Source organism: Scyliorhinus torazame, chromosome 3, assembly GCF_047496885.1.
Source record: "Scyliorhinus torazame isolate Kashiwa2021f chromosome 3, sScyTor2.1, whole genome shotgun sequence".
NCBI classification, from domain to species: domain Eukaryota; kingdom Metazoa; phylum Chordata; class Chondrichthyes; order Carcharhiniformes; family Scyliorhinidae; genus Scyliorhinus; species Scyliorhinus torazame.
The window spans coordinates 206,213,106-206,239,894 of NC_092709.1; the positions used below are offsets into that span (position 1 = coordinate 206,213,106).

Sequence of the window (26,789 nt, forward strand, 5' to 3'; positions counted from 1 at the left end):
ACGGTGAAGCATTTAGGAAACAACATTAAATCTCCTGTCACTGATCTAACAAACAAAGCTATAATTATATGGTGATCATAACTTCCACAATGAATAGAGAAATAACAAACCTTAGCCTCAGTGGTCTGGCTTAATATTCACTCATTTGGAAGTTAATGTCTGGAGTGGAATAAAAGTTGGGTTTTAACACAATCGAACCCGACAAATTTAAAATATTCTCCATGTCACTTACCATAAAATCAGAGTTGCCCGAGTCATGGGTCTTAGAATAATGAAATAAGAACTGTACAAAAATGGAGAAATATTTTACCATAAAATACATTAAGATTCCTCATATATTCTCATTGTGTTTCATAATCTGCAATATAAATTGCTTACCCTTTTGGTTTGGCCCTTGTCTTCTGAATCCTGCAAATAGATTGTCCTGTATTAATGTTGGGCCTCTATATATAGTGTACAGAGCAAAACAGTACAGACCAACACACATGGGGCAAAATTGGATAAGGCCCAGAAACAGATGTGGGGATCAAATTGCACAATGTACCCACGCATATCATACCAATGCAAGCAGCAGGTGAACGCGTTGGTTCCTGTCCATTTTCATCTTTGTAGTGTTTGGACACCACTAACACATAGCAGAGCGTTTCAACATCTAAGCAGGAGGCTTAAAATCATAAAGGGATAGCACAAGTTAAAGCTACTCTGTGCTACCTAAATCAAACATCCATCTCTTAAATGGGAGATGCATTTAGAACAAGCGCTGGAATTCAACACAAGTGACTTTAAGTTGAAAAAGTCTCAGATGGCCCAGATGACAGAGAGGAGACTTCAAGATTCTCTGACTTATCACTGAAACTTTGATGCAGGAGGTCAATAGACGAGAGGGGTCCTTTATCCACAGATAGCCAGTAGGCCCTACAGACAGACTCGGAGAAGCCAATGGGAGATGATAGCTGTGTAGGTCAATGTCAACAGTGTGGCCCTGAGGACATTGTGGTTGTGCTGAAAGAAGTTCAAAGGCCTTCACAGCTCAGGGTAAGATACTGACAATATTGAATTCTTTACCCGTCAGTCTGGCCTCAATAAAACTCGAGATGGATTTGTAGGTACAGTATTATTTATTTTTAACCAACTTGCAAGGCTGACTCGCTCCACAGAGATTCGGAACACACAAGCGGTCTCCTGGAGCTAGTGAGATCGGAGACAAAGAAATCTCTGCAAACTTCATTCAAATGGCATCAAGTTTCACATACAAGATTCTCATACGTCACCCTATACACCTCCTGACCTGGCCATATATCCTGATTGGCTCACTTTGCATTCCTTAACCCTGGGCCTCTTGTTACCCAGCATCCTTTTCCCCCTCCTTGCCATGCTTTCTGAATCCCTTTGTCCTTTGTTTGTGAACTCACTACTATCAGACTTGCTCACATCTACATTATTGTAACTAATATTTGAACTAACTATTTTATATCACATTCGTTTGTTCAATTCCTCAATACAACTGAATGCAGCTGAAGCTAACTAGAGGTGACCGGCACAGCTGCTTATCCTCATCCCAATGGAGAATATTTTTAAAAAATTAATTTACAGCGTCGCTGGTTAGGCCAGCATTTATTGCCCATCCCTAGCTGCCCTTCAGAAGAAGATGGTGAATTGTCTTCTTAAACCGTTGTAGTCCTTGAGGTGTAGGTACACCAACTGTACTGTTAGGGAGGGAGTTCCAGGATGTTGCCCTAGCGACAGTGAAGGAATGGCGATATATTTCCAAGTTAGGGTGGTGCGTGACTTGGAGGGGAACCTCCAGATGGTGGGGTTCCCATGTATCTGCTGCTCTTGTTCTTCTAGATGGTAGTGGTTGTGGGTTTAGAAAGTGTTGTCTAAGGAACCTTGGCAAGTTCCTGCAGTGCATCTTGGAGATGGTACACACAGCTGCCACTGTTCATCGGTGGTGGAGAGTTTGAATGTTTGTGGAAGGAGGTGCAATCAAGTGAGCTGCTTTCTCCTGAATGGTGTTGAGCTTCTTGAGTGTTGTTGGAGCTCCACTCATTCAGGCAACTGGAGAGTATTCCATTACACTCCTGACTTGCACCTTATAGATGGTGGACAGGCTTTGGGGGGGTCAGGAGGTGAGCTACTAGCCGTAGGATTCCTAGCTCCTGACCTGCCCTGGTGGCCACAGTAGCAATGTGGCTAGTCCAGTTCAGTTTCTGATCAATGGTAACCCCCAGGATGCTGATTGTGGGGGATTCAGCGATGGTAATGCTATTGACTGTCAAGGGGCGATGGTTAGAACCTCCCTTGTAGGAGATGGTCATTGCCTGGCACTTGTATGGCGTGAATGTAACTTGCCACTTTTCAGCCCCAAGCCTGGATATTTCCATGTCTTACTGCATTTGGACATGGAGTGCTTCATTATCTGAGGAGTCACGATGGTGCTGAACATTTGTGCAGTCATCCGCAAACATCTCCACTTCTGACCTTAAGATAGAAGGGAGGTCATTGATGAAGCAGCTGAAGATGGTTGGGCCTCGGACACTACCCTGAGGAACTCCTGCAGTGATGTCATGGAGCTGAGATGATTGACCTTCAACCACCACAACCATCTTCCTTTGTGCCAGATATGACTCTAACCAGCGGAGAGTTTCCCCGCTGATTCCCATTGATTCCAGTTTAGCTCGGGCTCCTTGATGCCATACTCGGTCAAATGCTGTCTTGATGTCAAGGGCATCATTCTCAACTCACCTTTGGCACTGAGCATCCGTGAGCAGGTTATTGCTGAGTAAGTGCCGCTTGATAGCACTGTTGATGACTCCTTCCATCACTTTGCTGATGATGGAGGGTAGACTGATAGGGCAGTAATTGGCTGGGTTGGATTTGTCCTGTTTCTTGTGTACAGCACACATCTGGGCAATTTTCCACATTGCCAGGTAGATGCCAGTGTTAGAGTTGTACTGGAACAGCTTGGCTGGGGTTTGGCAAGTTCTGGAGCACAAGTCTTCAGTACTATTGCCGGGATATTGTCAGGACCCATAGCATTTGCAGTATCCAGTGCCTTCAGCCATTTCTTGATATCATGTGGAGTGAATCATATTGGCTGATATCTGTAGCTTCACCAGGTTGATACCTCATTTTTTTGATATGCCTGATGTTGCTCCTGGCAAGCTCTCCTGCACTCTTCATCCTCTGGCTTGGTGATAATGGTAGAGTAATGGGGGATATGCCGGGCCATGAGGTTGCAGATTGTGGCACAGTGGTTAGTACTGCTGCCTCACAGCTCCAGTGACCCGGGTTTAATTCCGGCCTCATGTGCCTGTCTTTGTGGAGTTTGCACTTTCTCCCCGTGTTTGCGTGGGTTTCCACCGGGTGCTCCGGTTTCCTCGCACACTCCAAAGATGTGCAGGTTAGGCCATGCTAAATTGCCCCTTAAGTGTCCAAAAGGTTGAGTGGAGTTGCTGGGTTACGGGGCCAGTTGAGGACTTGATAGGCCAAATGGCCTCCTTCTGCACGGTAAATTTTATGATTCTAAATACAATTCTGTTGCTGATGGCCCTCAGCACCTCATTGATGCCCAGTCCCAGTCTTTAGTTGCTAGATTTGTTCGAAGTCTATCCCATTTAGCAAGGTGGCAGTGCCACACAACACGATGGAGGGTATCCTCAATGTGAAGACAGGACTTTGTCTCCACAAGGACTGTGTGGTGGTGACTTCTACCAATACTGTCATGAACAGTTCAACTGCAGCAGGCAGGTTATTGAGGATGCGGTCAAGCATGTTTTTCCCTCTTGTTGGTTCCTTCACCACCTGCTGCAGTCCCAGTCTAGCAACTATGTCCTTTAAGACCCGGCCTGCCCGGTCGGTGGTATTACTACCGAGCCACTCTTGGTGATGGACAGTGAAAACCCCACCCAGAGCACCCTTGCCACCCTTAGTGCGTCCTCCAAGTGGTGTTCAACATGGAGGAGTACTGATTCATCAGCTGATGGTGGCCGGTACGTGATAATTACCAGGAGGTTTCCTTGCCCATGTTTAACCTGAAGCTATGAGACTTCAAGAGTCCAGAGTCAAATGTTGAGGACTCCCAGGACAACTCCCTCTTGACTGCATAACACTGTGCCGCCACCTCTGCTGCTCAGTCCTCAGTGCATTGCTCAACTGCTATGCCTTAGGCCATGGCCAGTGATGGGGGTGGAAACAATCAAAAATGTCAGTAAAATAAAAACAAAATATTATGGATGCCGAAGATCAGAAATAAAAACAGAAAGTGTTGGAAGAACTCAGCCTGTTTGGCAACATCTGTAGAGAGAGAAAGAAAGTTCATGTTTCGAGTCAAATATGATTCTTCTTCGGAACTCACGGCCACCCAACTCCTTTGAAATACCAAAGAATTGCCATGTCCAGGAGTGAGGAGTGACGAGGAAGAGACTTTGATAATAAAACACCATCACCCAATCTCTCACCTGCATCCAGCAGCCCAAACCCTGCCCCAACAAGTTAAGCCCTGACTACAATGATGTTGAGTGCCACCCCAAATGACATCAATACCCTCCTGACCCTGCCTACCCTCTGTTCACACAAAGCAAGGCACAGAAACCCCAAATCTTGTTCTCGCAGCCCACTCCGGCTGCTGTCCAGCTCAATCATATTACTCTCAGCGCTGCTACCTGGCTAACCTGTGGTTCTGGCCAAGTTACCCCACTCCCGCTGGTCGCCACCCCCCATTTCCCTGAGACATGATGCTGGCGCTTTCCTGGCCTTCTTCACAACTCCCAACTGCTGCTCTGCTCATCTCTTGGCTCTCACCTGGGTGGCTGGGCCTCAAGCCTCGACGCCCATGTGTGATCCTGCCTGGTTGCCTCGCTGCTGCTGACTGTCTGGCCTGGTAGCCTCTGTTCTTTTTGGTTGGTTGCCTGCCTGTCCTCCTCAGCCCTGGCCTGGAGGTCGAGAGTCTCCCCCCTGCTCTCCTCACTAAATACTTCGCAGCAGAGGCGGAGTTCGACTTTTGGGAACATATACAGCCACTTCTCAGTATGCCCCCCCCCCCCTCCATTGGCCGGGCCCCGCGCTGCAGCTCTGGGTGTTTCACTGCAAATCCGCCTCAGGCAGTGGAAGCTCAAACTGAAGTCACAAACTCAGCTTTTTACCATGCAAGTTCAGAGTGCTCAGGAACTGATTGTTCTCCTGCTGATGGCTGCTGTGCACTCTCTTCTATCTCAGTGTTTTTCAAACTTTTTTCCCCAGGACACACTTTTACCAACCGGCGGACCTTCGGGACCCATTGCCGGCCGACCTTCGCGACATACCATTATTGCTTACCTTTAATGTGGCAGGTGAGCTTGCTCGGTCCTTACTGTGGTAGTCACCACTGTTGTATATATCACATACGAGATGTAATACGGTAAGGCTCCTGTACTACAGGTACGGGAGTAGATACCTGCCTGCTGACTCCGCCCAGTAGGCGGAGTATAAATGTTATTGCTCAACAAGCTGCAGCCATTTCGGCAGCAGCTGCAGGAGGCTACGCAGCTCTGTTTAATAAAGCCTCGATTACACTCTACTCGTCTCGTCGTAATTGATAGTGCATCACTCACGCTATCTCTTGCTTCGTCATTCAATGTTACATTTTAGCTAAGGACTTCAGCTGTCGATTTAAGTTTTTTGCTGCATGCTTTGAAAAAAATAAAGAGGTTTGGCCCCATACTCGCCATGCTGAGTCTTTGAATGCCTTTGAAGATTTGAGGGTTTTAAACTTCATTTGTCAGCACTTCTCTGCATATAACACACATGAGCTTTGCATCCTGATTTCCATTGGCACAATTAGGGCTATACCTCAAGAAATCAACTTTAAACTGCTTTGTTCCCGATTTCAGTTTCTTCTTAATTGTTTGTTCACCAGAGGCCCTGGAGCTCAGGATCCAGCTCACACCAGCACTGCCTTGTCCTACTGTGGACTCTCCTGTGAAGCTCTCTCCAGCAGATTTAGTTGTGAGATGCTGTTCTGTTTGTGTCACTGGCCCTCTCTACCATATTACAAAATGACCCACCTTCAGTTCTTCACACAGTCCTGTTGCTTGCTTACTGGCAGCTACAAAATGGAGTAATCTCACCTCTATGATTTTGCACCCAAAGCATTGACGTGCCGGGCGCGTGACCTTCTCTCTGCCGCTGCCTCTGGCGGAAAGACTCATCGTTCATATTTAAAGGCCGGTCGCGGCCGGCATTCTTTTCTTTACTTTGAAACTTTATTTCTAATATCTAATTTTTCCAAATTTATGACTTTTTACTGCTAAAAATTAAATTAACTTCAGTTGAACATTTGCAGCCTTACATTTACACAAACTTTGTTTTAAATATATTCCCATTTCTTTAGAAATTTAACAAATTCTAGAAAATGTACCATCTTGTTTTTACTTTACAAACTACGACTTTAGAGGAGATGAAGTAACTTATCAAACACACACAATGTCACACTATTTCTTACTGGTTCCACTGCATTGCACTAACAAACATCCAAGTCACCTCCTGCTCCATTCTCACCAAATGCTCTGACTTCCTGGTTTCCAGAGAGTGGCGACACAAAGTGATGACTGTGTAGGTTTCTTCCAGTGTTCACATATGTCACCCCTATTGAGTGGGATTTTTTGATCAGTATTCCTCGCCAACAAACCTGGCCTGGCTTCCTCTCACTGTATCCATCCCAGTCACAGACCACTTCCTGATCAGTACTTGCTGTCGAGGGAGTGCAAACAGATGTTGTGCTGGACGTTTGACGGATTGACTAAGTAGCCGCAGGTTGCATACTGCCGATCGGTGGCGGGGGACGAGCCAAGCAGCGCACAAAGGAAGAGCACCAGTGCGGAGCTCCAAACTGGTGCCACCACTGTTAGCATCGCGTCCACGTGGACGCCCGTCAGCCCATCCTCCCTCCAACCCACTGTGCGCGGTGACCAGCACACGGCCCAGCCTCCCGCCGCTCGCCCCCTCAAACACCACAACCAATCGGGGACTGCAGTTGGGAACTTCTTCCCTCAATCGGGAATGCCACAACCGATCGTTCCATGACTGATAGTAATCGACTATTTTCTGATAGGTAAAAAAGGCTATTTTAATGTAAATATTAAAGCCCAGTTTTAATGCCCATTTTAAAATAAGGATTTCAGTACTCATAACCTCAGGCCATGACAAAACACATGACCTTAACAGAAGCACAAAGCCTGACACATGCATAAACTAATTGTAGATTAAAACATCTCTGCTGACAAAATGAACAAGCTATTGTTCTACGTTTGACATTAAGAAATGAGCTGTACCAGTAATCTAGATCAAGGTCGAAGTAAGCACCATAGCAATATGAAGGCACCATTGTTCATAATGTGGATAAAGTAAAGTCAGCAGAAAACCAGTAAAAACCAGTCTTGATAATAGCACAAATTCGCATTCCATAGCATGCACAAATATTCAAACATGAAACATCAGAACTTATGTTGCACATTGAGGATTGGCAGTTAACCATCGAAACAAATGTATTTAATTCTCACCCAAACCAATTAAGACAACATAGAGGTGTAGACAGATGGAAAATTCTCCTTAAACATGATGGTCCGTACGGCCATCTTTATTCCGGGATCATTCTATACTTTGATCTAACTACTCGCTATCTCTATTTTCATATTTTCACTTTTCCACTCTAACTCTTGAAGCTGTTTTGCTGGAAGCAAGAAACCATTTCTGTATTATTTTGAAAGTTAAATTGTTTATAAGTTACTTCCCTTTAAGTCCTTTTGCTAGCCGGACTCTATAGAGAATATATTTAAGTTTCTCTCAATTGTAATCAAGTAGAGGCAATAAAAGATTCTTATTTGCATCCGAGACGTTTAACTCAAATTTCTACTGAGTTTGTGTTGCGAGACTTCACTAGATCCGCAGGGTAGATCTCTACAATGACCCTCCCGACACCCACCCGCGACCCACCTGCAGGTCGCGACCCTGAGTTTGAAAACCCCTGTTCTATCTAGTCTTACATTTCTTTGTCCGATTTCTCAGCAAAGTGATCCCACTGCACATTGCAGTCGACTTATAATTCTGGAACCTTTCTCATCAGGTCGAACATCTGAAGCAATAAGTAAGAACTTGACAACGCCCCCGGGTGAGCGTTTGAACGAACACTACCAGCTCTGAATACTTCCTGCTGCACAGAGTCACAAGGCAGAGAGGCCCACTGTCCATGCTCTTGTTCGCCCTGGCAATCGAATCCCTGGCGATCGCCCTGCGAGGTGTGAAAGACTGGAAGGGCATCCGAAGAGGAGGCAGAGAGCAGAGTCTCACTCTATGCGGATGACCTGCTCCTTTATGTCTCGGACCCACAGAACGGCCTGAAAATAAACAGGAAGCTCCTAGAAAAGTTTGGAGCCTCCTCAGATTGCAAACTCAACCTGGGCAAGAGCGAGACATTCCCGGTGAACCTGAACGGGGGAGGGACAGAGCTGGAGGCTTGTTTGTTTATTGTCACGTGTACCAAGGTTCAGTGAAAAGTATTTTTCTGCAAGCAGCTCAAACAGATCAATTAGTACATGAAAATAAAATAAAATAAAAAGAAAATACATAAAAGGGCAACACAAGGTCCACAATGTAAATACAGAGACACCGGCATCGGGTGAAGCAAACAGGAGTGTAGCATTAATCAGGTAAGTCCATAAGAGGGTCATTTAGGAGTCTGGTAACAGCGGGCAAGAAGCTGTTTTTGAATCTGTTTGTGCGTGTTCTCAGACTTCTGTATCTCCTGCCCAATGGAAGAAGTTGGAAGAGTGAGCAAGCTGGGTGGGAGGGGTCATTGGTAATGCTGCCTGCTTTCTCATGGCAGCGGGAGGTGTAGAGTCAATGTATGAGAGGCAGGTTTGTGTGATGGACTGGGTGGTGTTCACGACTCTCTGAAGTTTCTTGCGGTCTTGGGGCCGAGCAGTTGCCGTACCAGGCCATGATGCAGCCAGATAGGATGATTTCTATGGTGCATCTGTAAAAGTTGGACATGCCAAATTTCCTTAGTTTCCTGAGGAAGTGTTGTGCTTTCTTGGTGGGAGCGCGACATGAGTCGACCAGGACAGATTTTTGGTGATGTGCACTCCTAGGAGTTTGAAGTTGTTAACCATCTCCACCTCGGCTCCGTTGATGCAGACAGGGGTCTACCATTCAAACTAGCCCAAAGCAAATTCCACTATTAGGGTACCCAGATAGCCCATGATTGGTCACGGATCCACAAGTGGAATCTGACGAGTCTGGCAGAGGAAGGTAAAAAGGACCTACAGAGATGGGATGCACTCCCGTTTTCCCTGGCAGGAAGGGTACAGACTATCAAAATGAACATGCTGCCGAGGTTCCTCTTCCTGTTCAGATCCATACCGACCTTCATCCCCAAGGCCTTTTTCCAAGGGATAGACAAAATGATCATGGCGTTTGTGTGGGGGTAAGAACACAACTATCCCCAAGCCGACACTGCAAAGGGGGAAAAATATGGGTGGCCTGGCCCTACCAAACCTGGAATACCACCACTGGGCAGCCACAGCCAAGAGGGTGAAGTGATGGATACGAACCTAACATGGAATGGGTGAGGCTTGGGGAATCCTCCTGCAAAGGAACGGCCCTCCGGGCCCTCGCCATGGCAGCGCTCCGAGGATATGGAACCAAATGAGGCAGCATTTTGGTTTAAACAGGTTGTCCTTCATGGCCCCCATGTCGCAACCACAATTCCTGCAAGCCATGCTTAAAAAAGGGAGACAGGATGGGGGGACTCTAGCGGTCAGGGACTTTTAATTCGGGGACTGAATCGCGACCCTGGATGAGCTAACGGAAGATCTGGAGCTACCAACAGGACAGGAACTCCGGCACCTTCAAATCAAACACATCCTCCGCAAGGGCACTGAGAGACACTCGGACTGGAGGAGCTAATAAACACGGACAGTAAGGAGAGGGGGAACTGTAGGGACATCTACCAATTACTTCTGGAAAAGGCAAGGACAACATTGGATGGGGCTCGGCAAAAATGGGAGGACGAACTCGTCTGCGCAAGGCTCAGCCTCATGCAGTTTAAAGTGATGCACAGAGCGCACCTAACCAGAACCCGAATGAACAGGTTCTTCCCGGAGGTGGAGGGTAAATGTGAATGGTGCCAGGAAGACCCGGTCAACCATACCCACATGTTCTGCACCTGCCCCAGACTTGTCGGGTTCTGGACAGTCATCTCCGTAGTGATGTCCAAGATTGTGGCGGTGAGGGTGGTGGGCTGAGGGTGGAGCCGTGCCCGAGAGCGGCAGTCTTCAGGGTATCGGACCAGCCAGAACTACACAGCGGGAAGGGGTCGATGCCCTGGCTTTTATTTCCCTAATCGCACGCCGGAGAATCCTGCTCGGATGACGATCAGCATCACCACCCACAGCTGCAGACTGGCTGGCACACCTGTCGGAATTTCTGCACCTGGAGATGATCAAATATACCATCCGAGAGTCGGACGATGGCTTCCACATACAATGGGGGCCATTCATCAGCCTGTTACAAGACCTGTTCGAAGGTAACAGTGACTCGGATGAAAGGGGGGTCTGAGGAGAGCAGACAAGAGCACACATAACGGAGAGGAGCAGAGGGGGAGGGGAGGCAAGGTGGGAACCCAGAGAAGTCGCAGAGAGAGACGTGGGGAAAAATAGGAGGAGGAGAGGGGGGGCAGGAAGGCCCCCCCCCTTCCCCACCACCACCAAACCCACCAAGACAACAACAGGAATGGCAGAAGAGAGGAGCAGAGCACAATACTACACCCAGGGCGAAAGGTGGTGCCAGGAAAGAGTCAGACTACTAACGGGAGAGGTGGGGGTGCGGGGGGGGGGGGGGGGGTGCAGGGCAGTCGGTGGAAAAATCTGTAACATTTGTAAATAAGAAAAGTCATACCATCTAATTATCAGGTGCAATATATGTTGAACTGTTACACTGTAAAAATTGGAAAATGCTGATACAAATATATATTTTTAAAAGAACTTACATTTATGTAAAGTCAGCCTCGCGTCCTGTAAACTTTCAAAAGTACTTCACAGGCAATTAAAAATTCTTGCTGTGCAGTAATGTTCTAACATCGGCAAATATGCAGTCAAGAACGTAGTAAGGGAATGTAGTGTTGCCAATCCTCCAGGATAATAATAATCTTTATTGTCACAAGTAGGCTTAACACTGCAATGCAGTTACTGTGAAAATCCCCCAGTCGCCACACTCCAGCGCCTGTTCGGGTACACTGAGCGAGAATTCAGAATGTCCAATTCACTTAATAAGCGCGTCTTTCGGGACTTATGGGAGGAAACCGGAGCACCCCGAGGAAATCCACGCAGACGCAGGTGACCCAAGCCGGGAATCGATCCCGGGTCTGTGGCGCTGTGAAGCCACAGTGCTGGATCAATCTCCAGGACACTGCTGTGTGCAACCCTGGAAAAATATCATCGGGATATTGAAAAAGATAGCTTTTTTGTCATTTTCTTTGAACTTTTCTCTTTACTGGAATAAAAATATTTAAAATGGGGGGGATAAAGGCTGTTCGGCTGACTTTCAATCCAATTGGGAAATGAGTCTTTTTGCTTTCCAATTAGCATAGGAAGGCAATGCCTCATAAGGAGGACAGATTAGCTAACTCATGGCAGGAACGTTGTGGCACCGGGTTCAATCCCGACCCCGGCTCACTGTCTGTGTGGAGTTTGCATATTCTCCCGTGTCCGCATGGGTCTCACCCCCACATCCCAAAAAGATGTGCAGGGTTGGTGGATTGTGGGGGGTGGGGGGGGATCAAGTTGTGACACTGGCTGGAAGCGGGGGACACCAGAAGGACCCACCCCATTCCCAGCAGGTCCTGCAAGAAATGAAATGAAATGAAAATCGCTTATTGTCACGAGTAGGCTTCAAATGAAGTTACTGTGAAAAGCCCCCAGTCGCCACATTCCGGCGCCTGTTCGGGGAGGCTGGTACAGGAATTGAACCACGCTGCTGGCCTGCCTTGGTCTGCTTTCAAAGCCAGCGATTTAGCCCAGTGTGCTAAACCAGCCCCGCATGATTAGACCGCAAGCTGTGGGGACTGAGGGTGGTGGTGGTGTGGGAGTGAGGCTGAGGGTGGGGGAGGGTGTTTGGGGGTTGACACGTGTCACGGGTAACCGCAACTATGGGGTCTCACTTCCTCGTCCGCGGTGGAACTCCACCTCGGCAACTTCCCTTTCTTCTTGCCCGCCGACCACATCCTGGGTACGCTGCTCGGCCACAGTGAGGGGCCACAGGTCCGGTGGTCCCCTCCCATTTTCTCCCGCTCCTGGCGGTCATCAGCGGCCTTCTCCTGGGGGGGGGGGGCGGGGGGAGGTAGTTAAACGATTGTGTGGGATGGGTGTTGGTGCCAAGGACATAGTGCTGCCGACTCACTTTGACTGTCCTGAGCAGGTTGTGCTGTTTCTTCCTGCACTGCAGGCCAGTCCGAACAGTGTTAATCGTGGCGCTGATCGCCTCTGTCACCTGCGCCCAGGCACGGCGAATGGCAACAGCTGGCAGCCTCCTTCCCGGGCAGAAGTGCAAGGTGGCCTGCCTCTCCTCCACCGCATCCAGGAGGGTCTTGAGCTCAGCGTCCGTGAAACACGGTGCCTCTCACCTTGCTACCATCTTGTTGGCTGGGATGGTGTGTGTGGGGAGTGAAGTGTGTATATGGGGCGGCAGTTTGTCAGCCTCCTGAGTGTCAATCCCGAACCGGCGCAATTTCTCATTGGAATAGATGGTGTTCCACGTTGCGCCGGGGCTAGCCCCTTAACGGTCGCTGAATCGGTCCGGGTACGGCGTCAGTTTTGCTGTCGTGGATGTCCGTGAACCCTGCCCCAGCATCAACACTTAGTCTCAGGAACAGAGAATCTAGCCTTTAACAACCATCTGAGCAGGCAGGAACTTTGTTTTAACGTACTGATCTAAGAGACTCCATAAATGGATCGATATAAATAAATCTATCTAGTAGACCTACGCTATCACCAGAAAGTGTTTCAGAGATTTTCCAATCGGTCTTCATACTTTTGGTTATCGTTCTCCAGGCTCAGAATTTGATTGTGTCCAATATTGCAATGGCCGAAGGTAACTGGAGCCCATTTCCATCCACAGTCCTCCAATCCTATGTTATTGTAGTCTGGTCCTTGAAATGGACCTGTCGATCAGCACTAACAGGAGGTCAACAGGTGAGCTGAGAAAACTGTCAGAAAACTACAAGAAGCCAATATCTGCTACTTAACATCAAGATTTGACTTGCATCAGGGAATTTACAATCCTATCCAATATGCTGACTTATGCATAGCATGAATTTTAGAAGTGCTGAAAGTTGTTGCATATTTGATATATTTCTCCATGTTAATGCTCAGCTTGTGCAGGGAGCAAACTCTACAGCAGAAGGGATGCCTGTTCCTTGAGGTCTGCTGAGATAGTAAGAAGTCTGACAACACCAGGTTAAAATCCAACAGGTTTGTTTCGAATCACTAGCTTTCACTCAAGTATCTGCAAATACTCGCATTCAAAGTATCATCTTGCATCTTTGACTTTGTCTATATATGTGGTGTGGAACTCACCTCTTCATTCACCTGATGAAGGAGCTGTGCTCCGAAAGCCAGTGATTAGAAAGGGAGGGAGTTCCAAGATTTTGATCCCGTAGTGAAGAAATAGCAATATAATTCCATGTAAGGATGGTGTCTGGCCTGGGGATAAATCTGCAGGTGGTGGTGTTTCCACGAGCTGCTGCTTTTGTTCTTTTAGGTGACACACGTCACAGGTTTGGAAGGTACTACCAAGAGTTGCTGCTGTCCATCTTGTAGATAGTAAATGTGACTGCCATTGTGCGAGGTACTGGAGGGAGTGCTTGTTTAAGTTGGTTGACGGGATATCAATCAAGCAGGCTGCTTTGTCCTGGATGGTGTTGAGCTTTTCGAGTGTTGTTAGAGCAATGCTAATCCAGGCAAGTGGAATATTCCATCACACTCCTGACTTAGATCATAGAATTTACAGTGCAGAAGGAGGCCATTCGGCCCATCGAGTCTGCACCGGCTCTTGGAAAGAGCACCCTACCCAAGATCAACACCTCTACCCTATCCCCATAACCCAGTAACCCCACCCAACACTAAGGGCAATTTTGGACACTAAGGGCAATTTATCATGGCCAATCCACCTAACCTGCACATCTTTGGACTGTGGGAGGAAACCGGAGCACCCGGAGGAAACCCACGCACACACGGGGAGGATGTGCAGACTCCGCACAGACAGTGACCCAAGTTGGAATCGAACCTGGGACTCTGGAGCTGTGAAGCAATTGTGCGATCCACAATGCTACCGTGCTGCCCCTTGTGCCTTGTAGATGGTGGACAGCCTTTGGGGAATGAGGAGGTGATTTACTCGCCTCAGAATTACCAGCCTTTGGCCTGCTCTTATAGCCACAAGTGGCACACAGAGAAGGTTAATAAGATAAGCACTCATGGGAGTTGGAGGTAATATATTAGAATGGATAGAGGATTGGGTAAGGCACAGGCAGTAAAGATTAGTGATAAATTGGGCATATTCAAGTTGGCAGGCCACAACTCATGAGTAGTGACTGGTGGAGTGCAGCGAGTATCAGTGCGAGGGCCTCTGCTATTTACAATCTATATCAATTACTTAGACAAAGAGCCAGAAAGTAATGTGTTATAACCTGCCTGGATCCTGTTGGCTGGGGACAATTGGTTACCCAATGAACTATTTTTATTAAAAACAGTAAACATTACAATTGAACAAAGCCAAACAGTGCAAACACTAATTTTGCATTTGAGAAACTGGGTACCCTCGCCTCTGTACCAATGTACGGGGGAGGGGGGGGAGGATATTCTGATTATTAAAACGGTTAACAACACAGCTGAACAAAAACAAAAGGTACAAGCACGAAACCTTGCACTGGAGAGACCAGATACCCTCGCTCTGTACCAACATAAGGGGGAGAAAGGGGAGGAGGGAAGGGGGTGGTGGGGAAAGAGGGGAAAGGGGGTGGTGGGGAAGGAGGGAGGGGGTGTTGATGGAAGGGGGCCCAATAGGGCACTGCCTGAACTATCTATGGAGGCAGGAAAAAAAAGAACCCTCAATTATAATGTGACATTTCCAGCAGCCCCCAGAGGGTGTGAGGGGCGATACAGTGTCAGGCACACGTGAGCCCTGCACCCCGCTGCAGAGAACCTCACGTGCACCCTCCACTCTCGACATTGGGCAGTCGCCCTCAAGGTCCTCCACCACACTCAGTGCGGCGGGCGACACGGGCCCACCAACTAACCCAGGGCCTGCCTCGATCCCGCCATCAGGATCATCGACAGGCAGGTATCCTCAGGCTCCTCCCGGGACCCCGGGCCAGAGGGAGGCGGTGGTGCAGATCCCTGCTCCATCCCCACCGCCCAGTCACAGAAGACCCCGGAAACAACTCGGCAAATAGCTCCAGTTTGGTGACGGAGGTGCCCGAAGACAGTGATTGGGACAGAGGGTCTTCCAAACCATAACCCGCTAAGAACCCAAGAAGCAGGGGGTTATTGCTGCCCCCCTCCCCTGAGAAATTGAACAAGTCCGGGGTGCTAAATTGCACTGAGTGGAACGGGCTCCTTAGGGTCCCGACCGACCCCGATGCACCCTGCTCAGGGGGCAGCGACAGCTTCTGGGTTTTCGTCCCGATCACCTTGCCTGTTTTCTTTTGGGGACTGGGCGTGACATCGATGGGAACAAATCTGGAGTTACGCCGTTTGCGGGGGAGAAGGTCACGCACTGGGGAGACCTCTATCTCTGGAGGCCCTCCCTGGGTTGTCTCCTTGTCCCTCAATGCTCCTTCCCCGAATTTGCGGCAGGGACAGATCACCCTTTAAGTCGAGGTCGTGCACCTCACCGCCGCCACCCTCAGGGGCCTGTGCAGAAATTCCGCTGGGCCCGGCATCCAATGCTGAAATGTCACCAAGCTGGTGTGTTGCAGGGTGATGGTGGGGCGAGGCGTAACAGCTGCACCCGAGCCGATAGCCAGGGGCACTGGGTCAGTCAGGGTCAGAGGAATCCGAACCCGACCGATGTCGAACCGTTCTATTTGTCTTCTTCTGCGCCTTCTGGCCACATGGGTGCTCCCTCATCTCCATACCGGCAGCCGAGGGTCGGTGGGCGCCGGCATAGCTCCAGTGGAAGGCGAGGGGGCGGTGGCACCAGCTGCAGCTGTCTTGGTGGGTGCGGCAGTCTTAGAGATGGAGCAATTTTTTCTAATATGCCCCACCTTCTTGCAAGCGTGGCATCGCACGCCACCCGCGGACCTGAAGACGCGGTGGGTTGTATCCCCGAAAGGGATCTCAAAAGCCCCTTCCAGGATCTCCTCCCGGGACAGGCGAACAAAGACCTGGTGCCGGAAGGAGGAAATATGTTTGAGGGTTGGGTCTCTGGTGCCGAACGGGAGCAGTGCCACCCCAGACTGTCCTTCCCCCAGTAGACGGAGATGGGGAGGAGGAGCACCAAAAGAATAAAGGGCGGGACATCAGAGAGAATAACTCTCTCGGCAGTGGTCTCCATGCGGGTCCACAGCCAGGTAGATCCCGCCCACCATGAGCCCCTTTTCCAGAGCGAGGTGGATGGCCCCCTCGGCTCTGAGAAAGGAGACAACCTTGCCATACACCTTCGAGGCTGGAACCAAGGCCGAATGGCCGACAACTTCGGCCACAGCACTGACGCAGGCCTCTATTGGTAGCATGATAGCACAGTTGTTAGCACAGTTGCTTCACTGCTTCAGTGTCCCAGGTTCGATTCCCGGCTTGGGTCACTGTCTGTGCGGAGTCTGCATGTTCTCCCCGTGTCTGCGTGGGTTTCCTCCGGGTGCTCCGGTTTCCTCCCACAGTCCAAAGATGTGCAGGTTAGGTGGATTGGCCATGCTAAATTGCCCATAGTGTCAAAAAACAGGTTAGGTGGGGTTACTGGGATGGGGTGGGCTTAAGTGGGCTGCTCTTTCCAAGGGCCGCTGCAGACTCAATGGGCCGAATGGTCTCCTTCTGCACTGTAAATTCTATGATTCTATGATTGACACGGTAGGGTGGACGTAACACTTCACCTCGGGTTTTTGTGTCAAGAGACAAAATGATGACAGAGCCATGGGAACAGTGGGGATGATGGAGGCCACCACTCCCGCATAGATGGCTTTAGAAGGCCCCGCCACTGACGTCAACAGCATTGCCACCATCCCGGTCAATGGTGGACGATAGGGGAGAAAGGGGAGGGAGGGAGCAACTGAAGGGGGAAAAAAGGGGGAGAAAGGCACAGGAGGATGGGGAGCAGTGGAATGGACCAGTGTCCCAAGTGCAAGGGAGAGGGGCGGGGCAGGAATGTGGGGCTGGTGCCCCAAGCACGACGGGGCAAGGCAAGCGGGCTGGTCTCCCAAAAAAGGTCTTCGATTCAGCGGAGGCTGGGTGGGGTAAAGGGCCTTCAGCCCAGCAGGGGTTCTGCAAAACAGTCCACAGATGTTATCCCATCTCAGCACAATCGGCATATGAGAAAGAAATAAAGTCCAGATGCACCAACCTTCCTCTCCTCTTCGTCCCCTTCCAGGTGTTGCAACAGCCTACTGTTTGCTGGGAGGCCTCTGGCCCTAGGGCCTTGCAGATGGAACAGTTACAGCCCCACCTCCCCTCCTTCTGCTGCAGGCTGTGGAAAAGAAGCAGTCCAGCAGTGTGTAAATCCAGTCCCAGGCTGGAGCTCAGGCCAGGCCAGGCCAAACCTTCACCTGTAGAGATTTATTTCCCTTTCTTGCAGCTCCCTGTAGCAGTCACTCAGCACCAAATAAAACAGGCAGCAGCAAATCTCTCCTCTCATCCGTTTTCCAGGCTGTATGGAAATCCACAGTTTAGGAGCTCACAGGACATACTCCTCTTGAAGCATGAGCTCCCTCAATGAAGAGGGCGGGGTAATCACTAGTAGTTGCAGTTGCATAAATCGAGCTGGCCAGTGTTTGGTGCTGAATTTGGTGCATTTGAGTGCTATAGTAAGAGTTTGGTGACCGAGGGAGTGCTGAATTTGGTGCATTTGAGTGCTATAGTAAGAGTTTGGTGACCGAGGGAGTGCTGAATTTGGTGCATTTGAGTGCTATAGTAAGAGTTTGGTGACCGAGGGAGTTAGGTGAGGAGGGAGTAAGGTACTCCTTTCATTTTGTTTCCGACATTTCCGCAAAGAGTGAGAAGAGAGCCAGGAGTTTACAGAAAGTGTAGCTGACTGGGAGCAGAGTCGGAGGGCGGAGATCTAGTTAGTCCACAGGGCAGCTATATTCTGTCAGGTAAGAGGGGATGGAGGCTAGGCCAGTTGCATGCTCCTCCTGTAGGATGTGGGTGGTGAGGGATACCACCGGTGTCCCCGCTGACTATACCTGCGGGAAGTGCACCCAACTTCAGCTCATCAAAGACCGTGTTAGGGAACTGGAGCTGAAGCTGGATGAACTTCGGATCATCCGGGAGGCAGAGGGGGTGATTGAGAGGAGTTACAGGGAGGTAACCACACCCAAGGTACAGGACACGAATAGCTGGGTTACAGTCAGGGGGAAAAAAACAAACAGGCAGACAGTGCAGGGATCCCTCGTGGCCGTTCCCCTTCAAAACAAGTATACCGTTTTGGATGCTGTTGGGGGGGATGACCTTCCAGGGGAAGGCCCTAGCGGCCAGGTCTCTGGCACTGAGTCTGGCTCTGGGGCTCAGACGGGAAGGGGGGAGAATAGAAAAGCAATAGTTGTAGGAGATTCAATGGTTAGGGGAATAGATAGGAGATTCTGTGGTCGCGAGCGAGACTCCCGGAAGGTATGTTGCCTCCCGGGTGCCAGGGCCAGGGATGTCTCGGATCGTGTCTTCAGGATCCTTAAGGGGGAGGGGGAGCAGCTGGAAGTCGTGGTGCACATTGGTACCAATGACATAGGTAGGAAAAGGGGTGTGGAGATAATAAATGAGTTTAGGGAGTTAGGCTGGAAGTTAAAAGCCAGGACAGACAGAGTTGTCATCTCTGGTTTGTTGCCGGTGCCACGTGATAGCGAGGCTATGAATAGGGAGAGAGTGCAGCTGAACACGTGGCTGCAGGAATGGTGTAGGAGGGAGGGCTTCAGGTATTTGGATAATTGGAGCGCATTCTGGGGAAGGTGGGACCTGTACAAGCAGGACGAGTTGCATCTGAACCAGAGGGGCACCAATATCCTGGGAGGGAGGTTTTCTAGTACTCTTCGGGAAGGTTTAAACTAATTTGGCAGGGGAAACTAACCGGATTTGTAGTCCAGCAACTAAGGTAGCCGATATTCAGGACGCTAAAGCGTGTAATGAGGCAGTGGGGAAGGGAACACTGACAAAGGAGAGTACCTGCAGGCATGGAGATGGGTTGAAGTGTGTATACTTCAACGCAAGAAGCATCAGGAATAAGGTGGGTGAACTTAAGGCATGGATCGGTACTTGGGACTACGATGTGGTGGCCATCACGGAAACTTGGATAGAAGAGGGGCAGAAATGGTTGTTGGAGGTTCCTGGTTATAGATGTTTCAATAAGATTAGGGAGGGTGGTAAAAGAGGTGGGGGGGGGGGGTTGCATTGTTAATTAGCGATAGTATAACAGCTGCAGAAAGGCAGTTCGAGGAGGATCTGCCTACTGAGGTAGTATGGGTTGAAGTCAGAAATAGGAAAGGAGCAGTCACCTTGTTGGGAATTTTCTATAGGCCCCCCAATAGCAGCAGAGATGTGGAGGAACAGATTGGGAAACAGATTTTGGAAAGGTGCAGAAGTCACAGGGTAGTAGTCATGGGTGACGTTAACTTCCCAAATATTGAGTGGAAACTCTTTAGATCAAATAGTTTGGATGGGGTGGTGTTTGTGCAGTGTGTCCAGGAAGCTTTTCTAACACAGTATGTAGATTGTCCGACCAGAGGAGAGGCAATATTGGATTTCGTACTTAGTAATGAACCAGGGCAAGTGATAGATTTGTTAGTGGGGGAGCATTTTGGAGATAGTGGCCACAATTCTGTGACTTTCACTTTAGTAATGGAGAGGGATAGGTGCGTGCAACAGGGCAAGGTTTACAATTGGGGGAAGGGTAAATACGATGTTGTCAGACAAGAATTGAAGTGCATAAGTTGGGAACATAGGCTGTCAGGGAAGGACACAAGTGAAATGTGGAACTTGTTCAAGGGACAGGTCCTACGTGTCCTTGATATGTATATCCCTGTCAGGCAGGGAAGAGATGGTCGAGTGAGGGAACCATGGTTGACAAGAGAGGTTGAATGTCTTGTTAAGAGGAAAAAGGAGACTTATGTAAGGCTGAGGAAACAAGGTTCAGACAGGGCATTGGAGGGATACAAGATAGCCAGGAGGGAACTGAAGAAAGGGATTAGGAGAGCTAAGAGAGGGCATGAACAATCTTTGGCGGGTAGGATCAAGGAAAACCCCAAGGCCTTTTACACATATGTGAGAAATATGAGAATGACTAGAGGGAGGATAGGTCCGATCAGTAGCGGGAGATTGTGTATTGAGTCTGAAGAGATAGAAGAGGTCTTGAACGAGTACTTTTCTTCTGTATTTACAAATGAGAGGAGCGATATTGTTGGAGAGGACAGTGTGAAACAGATTGGTAAGCTCGAGGAAATACTTGTTGGGAAGGAAGATGTGTTGGGCATTTTGAAAAACATGAGGATAGACAAGTCCCCCGGGCCTGACGGGATATATCCAAAGATTCTATGGGAAGCAAGAGATGAAATTGCAGAGACGTTGGCAATGATCTTTTCGTCCTCACTGTCAACAGAGGTGGTACCAGGGGATTGGAGAGTGGCAAATGTCGTGCCCCTGTTCAAAAAAGGGACTAGGGATAACCCTGGGAATTACAGGCGAGTTAGTCTTACTTCGGTGGTAGGCAAAGTAATGGAAAGGGTACTGAAGGATGGGATTTCTGAGCATCTAGAGAGACACTGCTTGATTAGGGATAGTAAGCACGGATTTGTGAGGGGTAGGTCTTGCCTTACAAGTCTTATTGAATTCTTTGAGGAGGTGACCAAGCATGTGGATGAAGGTAAAGCAGTGGATGTAGTGTACATGGATTTTAGTAAGGCATTTGATGAGGTTCCCCATGGTAGGCTACTGCAGAAAGTAAGGAGGCATGGGATAGTGGGAAATTTGGCCAGTTGGATAACGAACTGGCTAACTGATAGAAGTCAGAGAATGGTGGTGGATGGCAAATATTCAGCCTGGATCCCAGTTACCAGTGGTGTACCACAGGGATCAGTTCTGGGTCGTCTGCTGTTTGTGATTTTCATTAACGACTTGGATGAGGGAGTTGAAGGGTGAGTCAGTAAATTTGCAGACGATACGAAGATTGGTGGAGTTGTGGATAGTAAGGAGGGCTGTTGTTGGCTGCAAAGCGACATAGATAGGATGCAGAGCTGGGCTGAGAAGTGGCAGATGGAGTTTAACCCTGAAAAGTATGAGGTTGTCCATTTTGGAAGGACAAATATGAATGCGGAATACAGGGTTAACGGTAGAGTTCTTGGCAATGTGGAGGAGCAGAGAGATCTTGGGGTCTATGTTCATACATCTTTGAAAGTTGCCATTCAAGTGGACAGAGCTGTGAAGAAGGCCAATGGTGTGCTCGCGTTCATTAACAGAGGGATTGAATTTAAGAGCCGTGAGGTGATGATGCAGCTGTACAAAACTTTGGTAAGGCCACATTTGGAGTACTGTGTACAGTTCTGGTCGCCTCATTTTAGGAAGGATGTGGAAGCTTTGGAAAAGGTGCAAAGGAGATTTACCAGGATGTTGCCTGGAATGGAGAGTAGGTCTTACGAGGAAAGGTTGAGGGTGCTAGGCCTTTTCTCATTAGAATGGAGAAGGATGAGGGGCGACTTGATAGAGGTTTATAAGATGATCAGTGGACTAGATAGAGTAGACAGTCAGAGACTTTTTCCCCGGGTGGAACAAACCATTACAAGGGGACATAAATTTAAGGTGAAGGGTGGAAGATATAGGAGGGATATCAGAGATAGGTTCTTTACCCAGAGAGTAGTGGGGGCATGGAATGCACTGCCTGTGGAAGTAGTTGAGTCAGAAACATTAGGGACCTTCAAGCAGCTATTGGATAGGTACATGGATTACGGTAAAATTATATAGTGTAGATTTATTTGTTCTTAACGGCAGCACGGTAGCATTGTGGATCGCACAATTGCTTCACAGCTCCAGGGTCCCAGGTTCGATTCCGGCTTGGATCACTGTCTGTGCGGAGTCTGCACATCCTCCCCGTGTCTGCGTGGGTTTCTTCCGGGTGCTCCGGTTTCCTCCCACAGTCCAAAGATGTGCAGGTTAGGTGGATTGGCCGTGATAAATTGCCCTTAGTGTCCAAAATTGCCCTTGGTGTTGGGTGGAGTTGTTGAGTTTGGGTAGGGTGCTCTTTCCAAGAGCCAGTGCAGACTCAAAGGGCCGAATGGCCTCCTTCTGCACTGTAAATTCAATGATAATCTATGATTAATCTAGGACAAAGGTTCGGCACAACATCGTGGGCCGAAGGGCCTGTTCTGTGCTGTATTTTCTTTGTTCTATGTTCAATGTGTGGTACCGGTTAGAGAAGGAAGCAGCAGTGAACTACTGCTACTGCACATTTTGTTGTAAATAAAATTACTTTCTGTTTGATTCTAAAAACTCGTGCTGGATTCTTTGTGACCCTCACAAAACAATGTATCTCAGTTTGCTGACAAATGTTGGAATGCAAGTTGTGTGGAGGACACATAAAAATGATATAGACAGGTTACATGAGTGGGTAACACGACACTTAAAGCTGTAAAACCCAATTTTCTTACCCCAAAAGACAGAACAATGCCTGAACTTATACCAGCAGTTTAAAATAACTCTCGCAACACCCTGGAACAAGCAGTCTGCACCACCCAAAGTGAAGAGCACAATGAAAAATCCGAAATCAAAGAAGGTGATTTGTTCACTGAACATGAAGACAACGATAATAACTCTGAAACAAAAAGGGATGATTTGTCTATCGAACAATACACACAATACTGCTCAGACATGGCTGAGTTATTCGGATATGCTGATCACAGCATCAGCAACAAGGTTAAGAAGCTCAACACTACTCTTCTCATGGTAGATGAATCCAATACCATGGTGCCATGGCAGATCATCGATACATTGGATGACAGCAATACCCAAGACAAAGACGACGCCTCAGAGAGCACAGAACAATTCCATTAGAGAGAGCACAGATCGACTCGACAGCGAGAACACTGCACGGCTCCACAAAGACAGCGATGAAAACTCCACAGGGAGAGCGATGACAGACTCCACAGAGAGAGCGATGATAGACTCCACAGGGAGAGCGATGACAGACTCCACAGAGAGAGCGATGACAGACTCCACAGGGAGAGCGATGAAGGACTCTACAGGGCGAGCGATGAAAGACTCCACAAAGAGAGTGACGCAAGCCTCCACAAAGAGAGTGACGCAAGCCTCCACAAAGAGAGCGACGCAAGCCTCCACAAAGAGAGTGATGCAATCCTCCACAAAGTGCGACGCAAGCCTCCACAAAGAGAGCGACGCAAGCCTCCACAAAGTGCGACGCAAGCCTCCACAAAGAGAGCGACGCAAGCCTCCACAAAGAGAGCGACGCAAGCCTCCACAAAGAGAGCGATGCAAGCCTCCACAAAGAGAGCGACGCAAGCCTCCACAAAGAGAACGACGCAAGCCTCCACAAAGAGAGCGACGCAAGCCTCCACAAAGAGAGCGACGCAAGCTTCCACAAAGAGAACGACGCAAGCCTCCACAAAGAGAGCGACGCAAGCCTTCACAAAGCGAGCAATGCAAGCCTCCACAAAGAGAGCGACGCAAGCCTCCACAAAGAGAGCGACGCAAGCCTCCACAAAGAGAGCGACGCAAGCCTCCACAAAGAGAACGACGCAAGCCTCCACAAAGAGAGCGATGCAAGCCTCCACAAAGAGAACGACGCAAGCCTCCACAAAGAGAGCGACGCAAGCCTCCACAAAGAGAGCTATGCAAGCCTCCACAAAGAGAACGACGCAAGCCTCCACAAAGAGAGCGACGCAAGCCTCCACAAAGAGAGCGATGCAAGCCTCCACAAAGAGAGCGATGCAAGCCTCCACAAAGAGAGCGATGCAAGCCTCCACAAAGAGAGCGATGCAAGCCTCCACAAAGAGAGCGACGCAAGCCTCCACAAAGAGAACGACGCAAGCCTCCACAAAGAGAGCGATGCAAGCCTCCACAAAGAGAGCGATGCAAGCCTCCACAAAGAGAGCGATGCAAGCCTCCACAAAGCGAGTGACGCAAGCCTCCACAAAGAGAACGACGCAAGCCTCCACAAAGAGAGCGATGCAGGCCTCCACAGACAGCTTGAAAACTCCACAGGGAGAGCGATGACAGACTCCACAGAGAGAGCGATGATAGACTCCACAGGGAGAGCGATGACAGACTCCACAGAGAGAGCGATGACAGACTCCACAGGGAGAGCGATGAAGGACTCTACAGGGCGAGCGATGAAAGACTCCACAAAGAGAGTGACGCAAGCCTCCACAAAGAGAGTGACGCAAGCCTCCACAAAGAGAGCGACGCAAGCCTCCACAAAGAGAGTGATGCAATCCTCCACAAAGTGCGACGCAAGCCTCCACAAAGAGAGCGACGCAAGCCTCCACAAAGTGCGACGCAAGCCTCCACAAAGAGAGCGACGCAAGCCTCCACAAAGAGAGCGACGCAAGCCTCCACAAAGAGAGCGATGCAAGCCTCCACAAAGAGAGCAATGCAAGCCTCCACAAAGAGAACGACGCAAGCCTCCACAAAGAGAGCGACGCAAGCCTCCACAAAGAGAGCGACGCAAGCCTCCACAAAGAGAACGACGCAAGCCTCCACAAAGAGAGCGACGCAAGCCTCCACAAAGAGAGCAATGCAAGCCTCCACAAAGAGAGCGACGCAAGCCTCCACAAAGAGAGCGACGCAAGCCTCCACAAAGAGAGCGACGCAAGCCTCCACAAAGAGAACGACGCAAGCCTCCACAAAGAGAGCGATGCAAGCCTCCACAAAGAGAACGACGCAAGCCTCCACAAAGAGAGCGACGCAAGCCTCCACAAAGAGAGCAATGCAAGCCTCCACAAAGAGAACGACGCAAGCCTCCACAAAGAGAGCGACGCAAGCCTCCACAAAGAGAGCGACGCAAGCCTCCACAAAGAGAACGACGCAAGCCTCCACAAAGAGAGCGATGCAAGCCTCCACAAAGAGAACGACGCAAGCCTCCACAAAGAGAGCAATGCAAGCCTCCACAAAGAGAGCGATGCAAGCCTCCACAAAGAGAGCGATGCAAGCCTCCACAAAGAGAGCGATGCAAGCCTCCACAAAGAGAGCGATGCAAGCCTCCACAAAGAGAGCGATGCAAGCCTCCACAAAGAGAGCGATGCAAGCCTCCACAAAGCGAGTGACGCAAGCCTTCACAAAGAGAACGACGCAAGCCTCCACAAAGAGAGCGATGCAAGCCTCCACAGACAGCTTGGTGACAGACTCAAAAATGGAAGCAAACAACCACTCCATTGTGAACGCCATGCATGTACAAGACCATGAAGGTCAACCCACCGTATCTGAGCATCCACAAGCAGACTATGAAAGTCTACCAAGCTCATATAATCAACAAGAAGACAATGTAAGGCTACCAACTGTATGTGAAAACAATGTGATCACAATCGACATACAGGATGTGCAGGATCACAGCGAGACTGACAGAACTTAGCTCATCTGTACAGAAGCACTCAACATTCAGAGTAGGGCTACTCATGAGTCCAGAGAGACTACGCCAATTGAAATCTTGAAGACATTGACTCCAGAAGAGGAGCACCAAGACCCACAAGAAAATTATATCGTGAAGATTTTGACTCCAGAAGAGGAGCACCAAGGAAGCAAAGAAGAGGAATCAAATCCACCACAAATGACTGATGTCACCAACATCAATGCAACATCAGATCATTCTCACCATTCTCTAGACGAAACGCTCAATGTAACAGATACCACAAAGGACACTCGCAACAATAACTGTGACAATTACGCAAATTATCCATACGGAACACTCATTGAGCGCAACAAGAAAAACAAAAACCACAAGAAGCACAGCAGATACAAGAACAACAACAGCAAGAACAAAAACAACATGAAGCACAACAAGTACAACAAAACCCACAAGAAGCACTGCAGAAACAAGAACAACAGCAGCAACAAAAACAACAAGCACAACAAAAACTACAAGAACACCAAAAACAACAAGAAGCATAACAAAGACAACAACAAGCACGACAAGAACGACGAAAACAAAAACAGAAACAACAAGCACAACAAAAACAACAAGAATGACAACGAAAACAACAAAGACAGAAATGACAAAAACAACAAGAATGACAATGAAAACAACAAAGACAGAATCGACAGAAACAACAACAATGAAACAACGGCCTGTTCAAAATGGTACAACTCTGCACATGAAGGACAATGCCACAGCACACTGCAAAACAATGACAAGACTACAAACATGCCATGGCATGACAAAGAATCTCATGGATTCACATCTGCTCCAGAACAAGCAAGCGCATCAGCTTTCAAGGCAGATGACACACTAAATCGATAGCACAAGCACAAAAAAAAAGTCCACGTCAGTCAACACCAGTGGTTCGACCATTCAAACACCTCGGGATGACTTGTTGGTTACTTAACATGCAAGAACACTGACGACAT

The 26,789-nt window shown here is 48.9% G+C and overlaps 1 protein-coding gene across 5 annotated transcripts in view; it reads right to left on the reverse strand.

Annotated features, from left to right (window-relative positions):
- Positions 1-26,789, reverse strand: part of nmu (neuromedin U) — a 116,013-nt gene that overhangs the window by 36,925 nt on the left and 52,299 nt on the right. For 3 of the 5 annotated variants that reach the window (XM_072496785.1, XM_072496784.1, XM_072496787.1), the window contains exons 5-6: positions 379-408; positions 233-283 (exon numbers count right to left, since the gene is read on the reverse strand). The exons of 1 other annotated variant lie outside the window; for it this stretch is intronic. In XM_072496785.1, the coding sequence (XP_072352886.1) occupies positions 233-283; positions 379-408 (81 nt within the window). The remainder of the gene's footprint in view (positions 1-232; positions 284-378; positions 409-26,789) is intronic. One more of the 5 variants, XM_072496789.1, reaches the window with a different exon arrangement.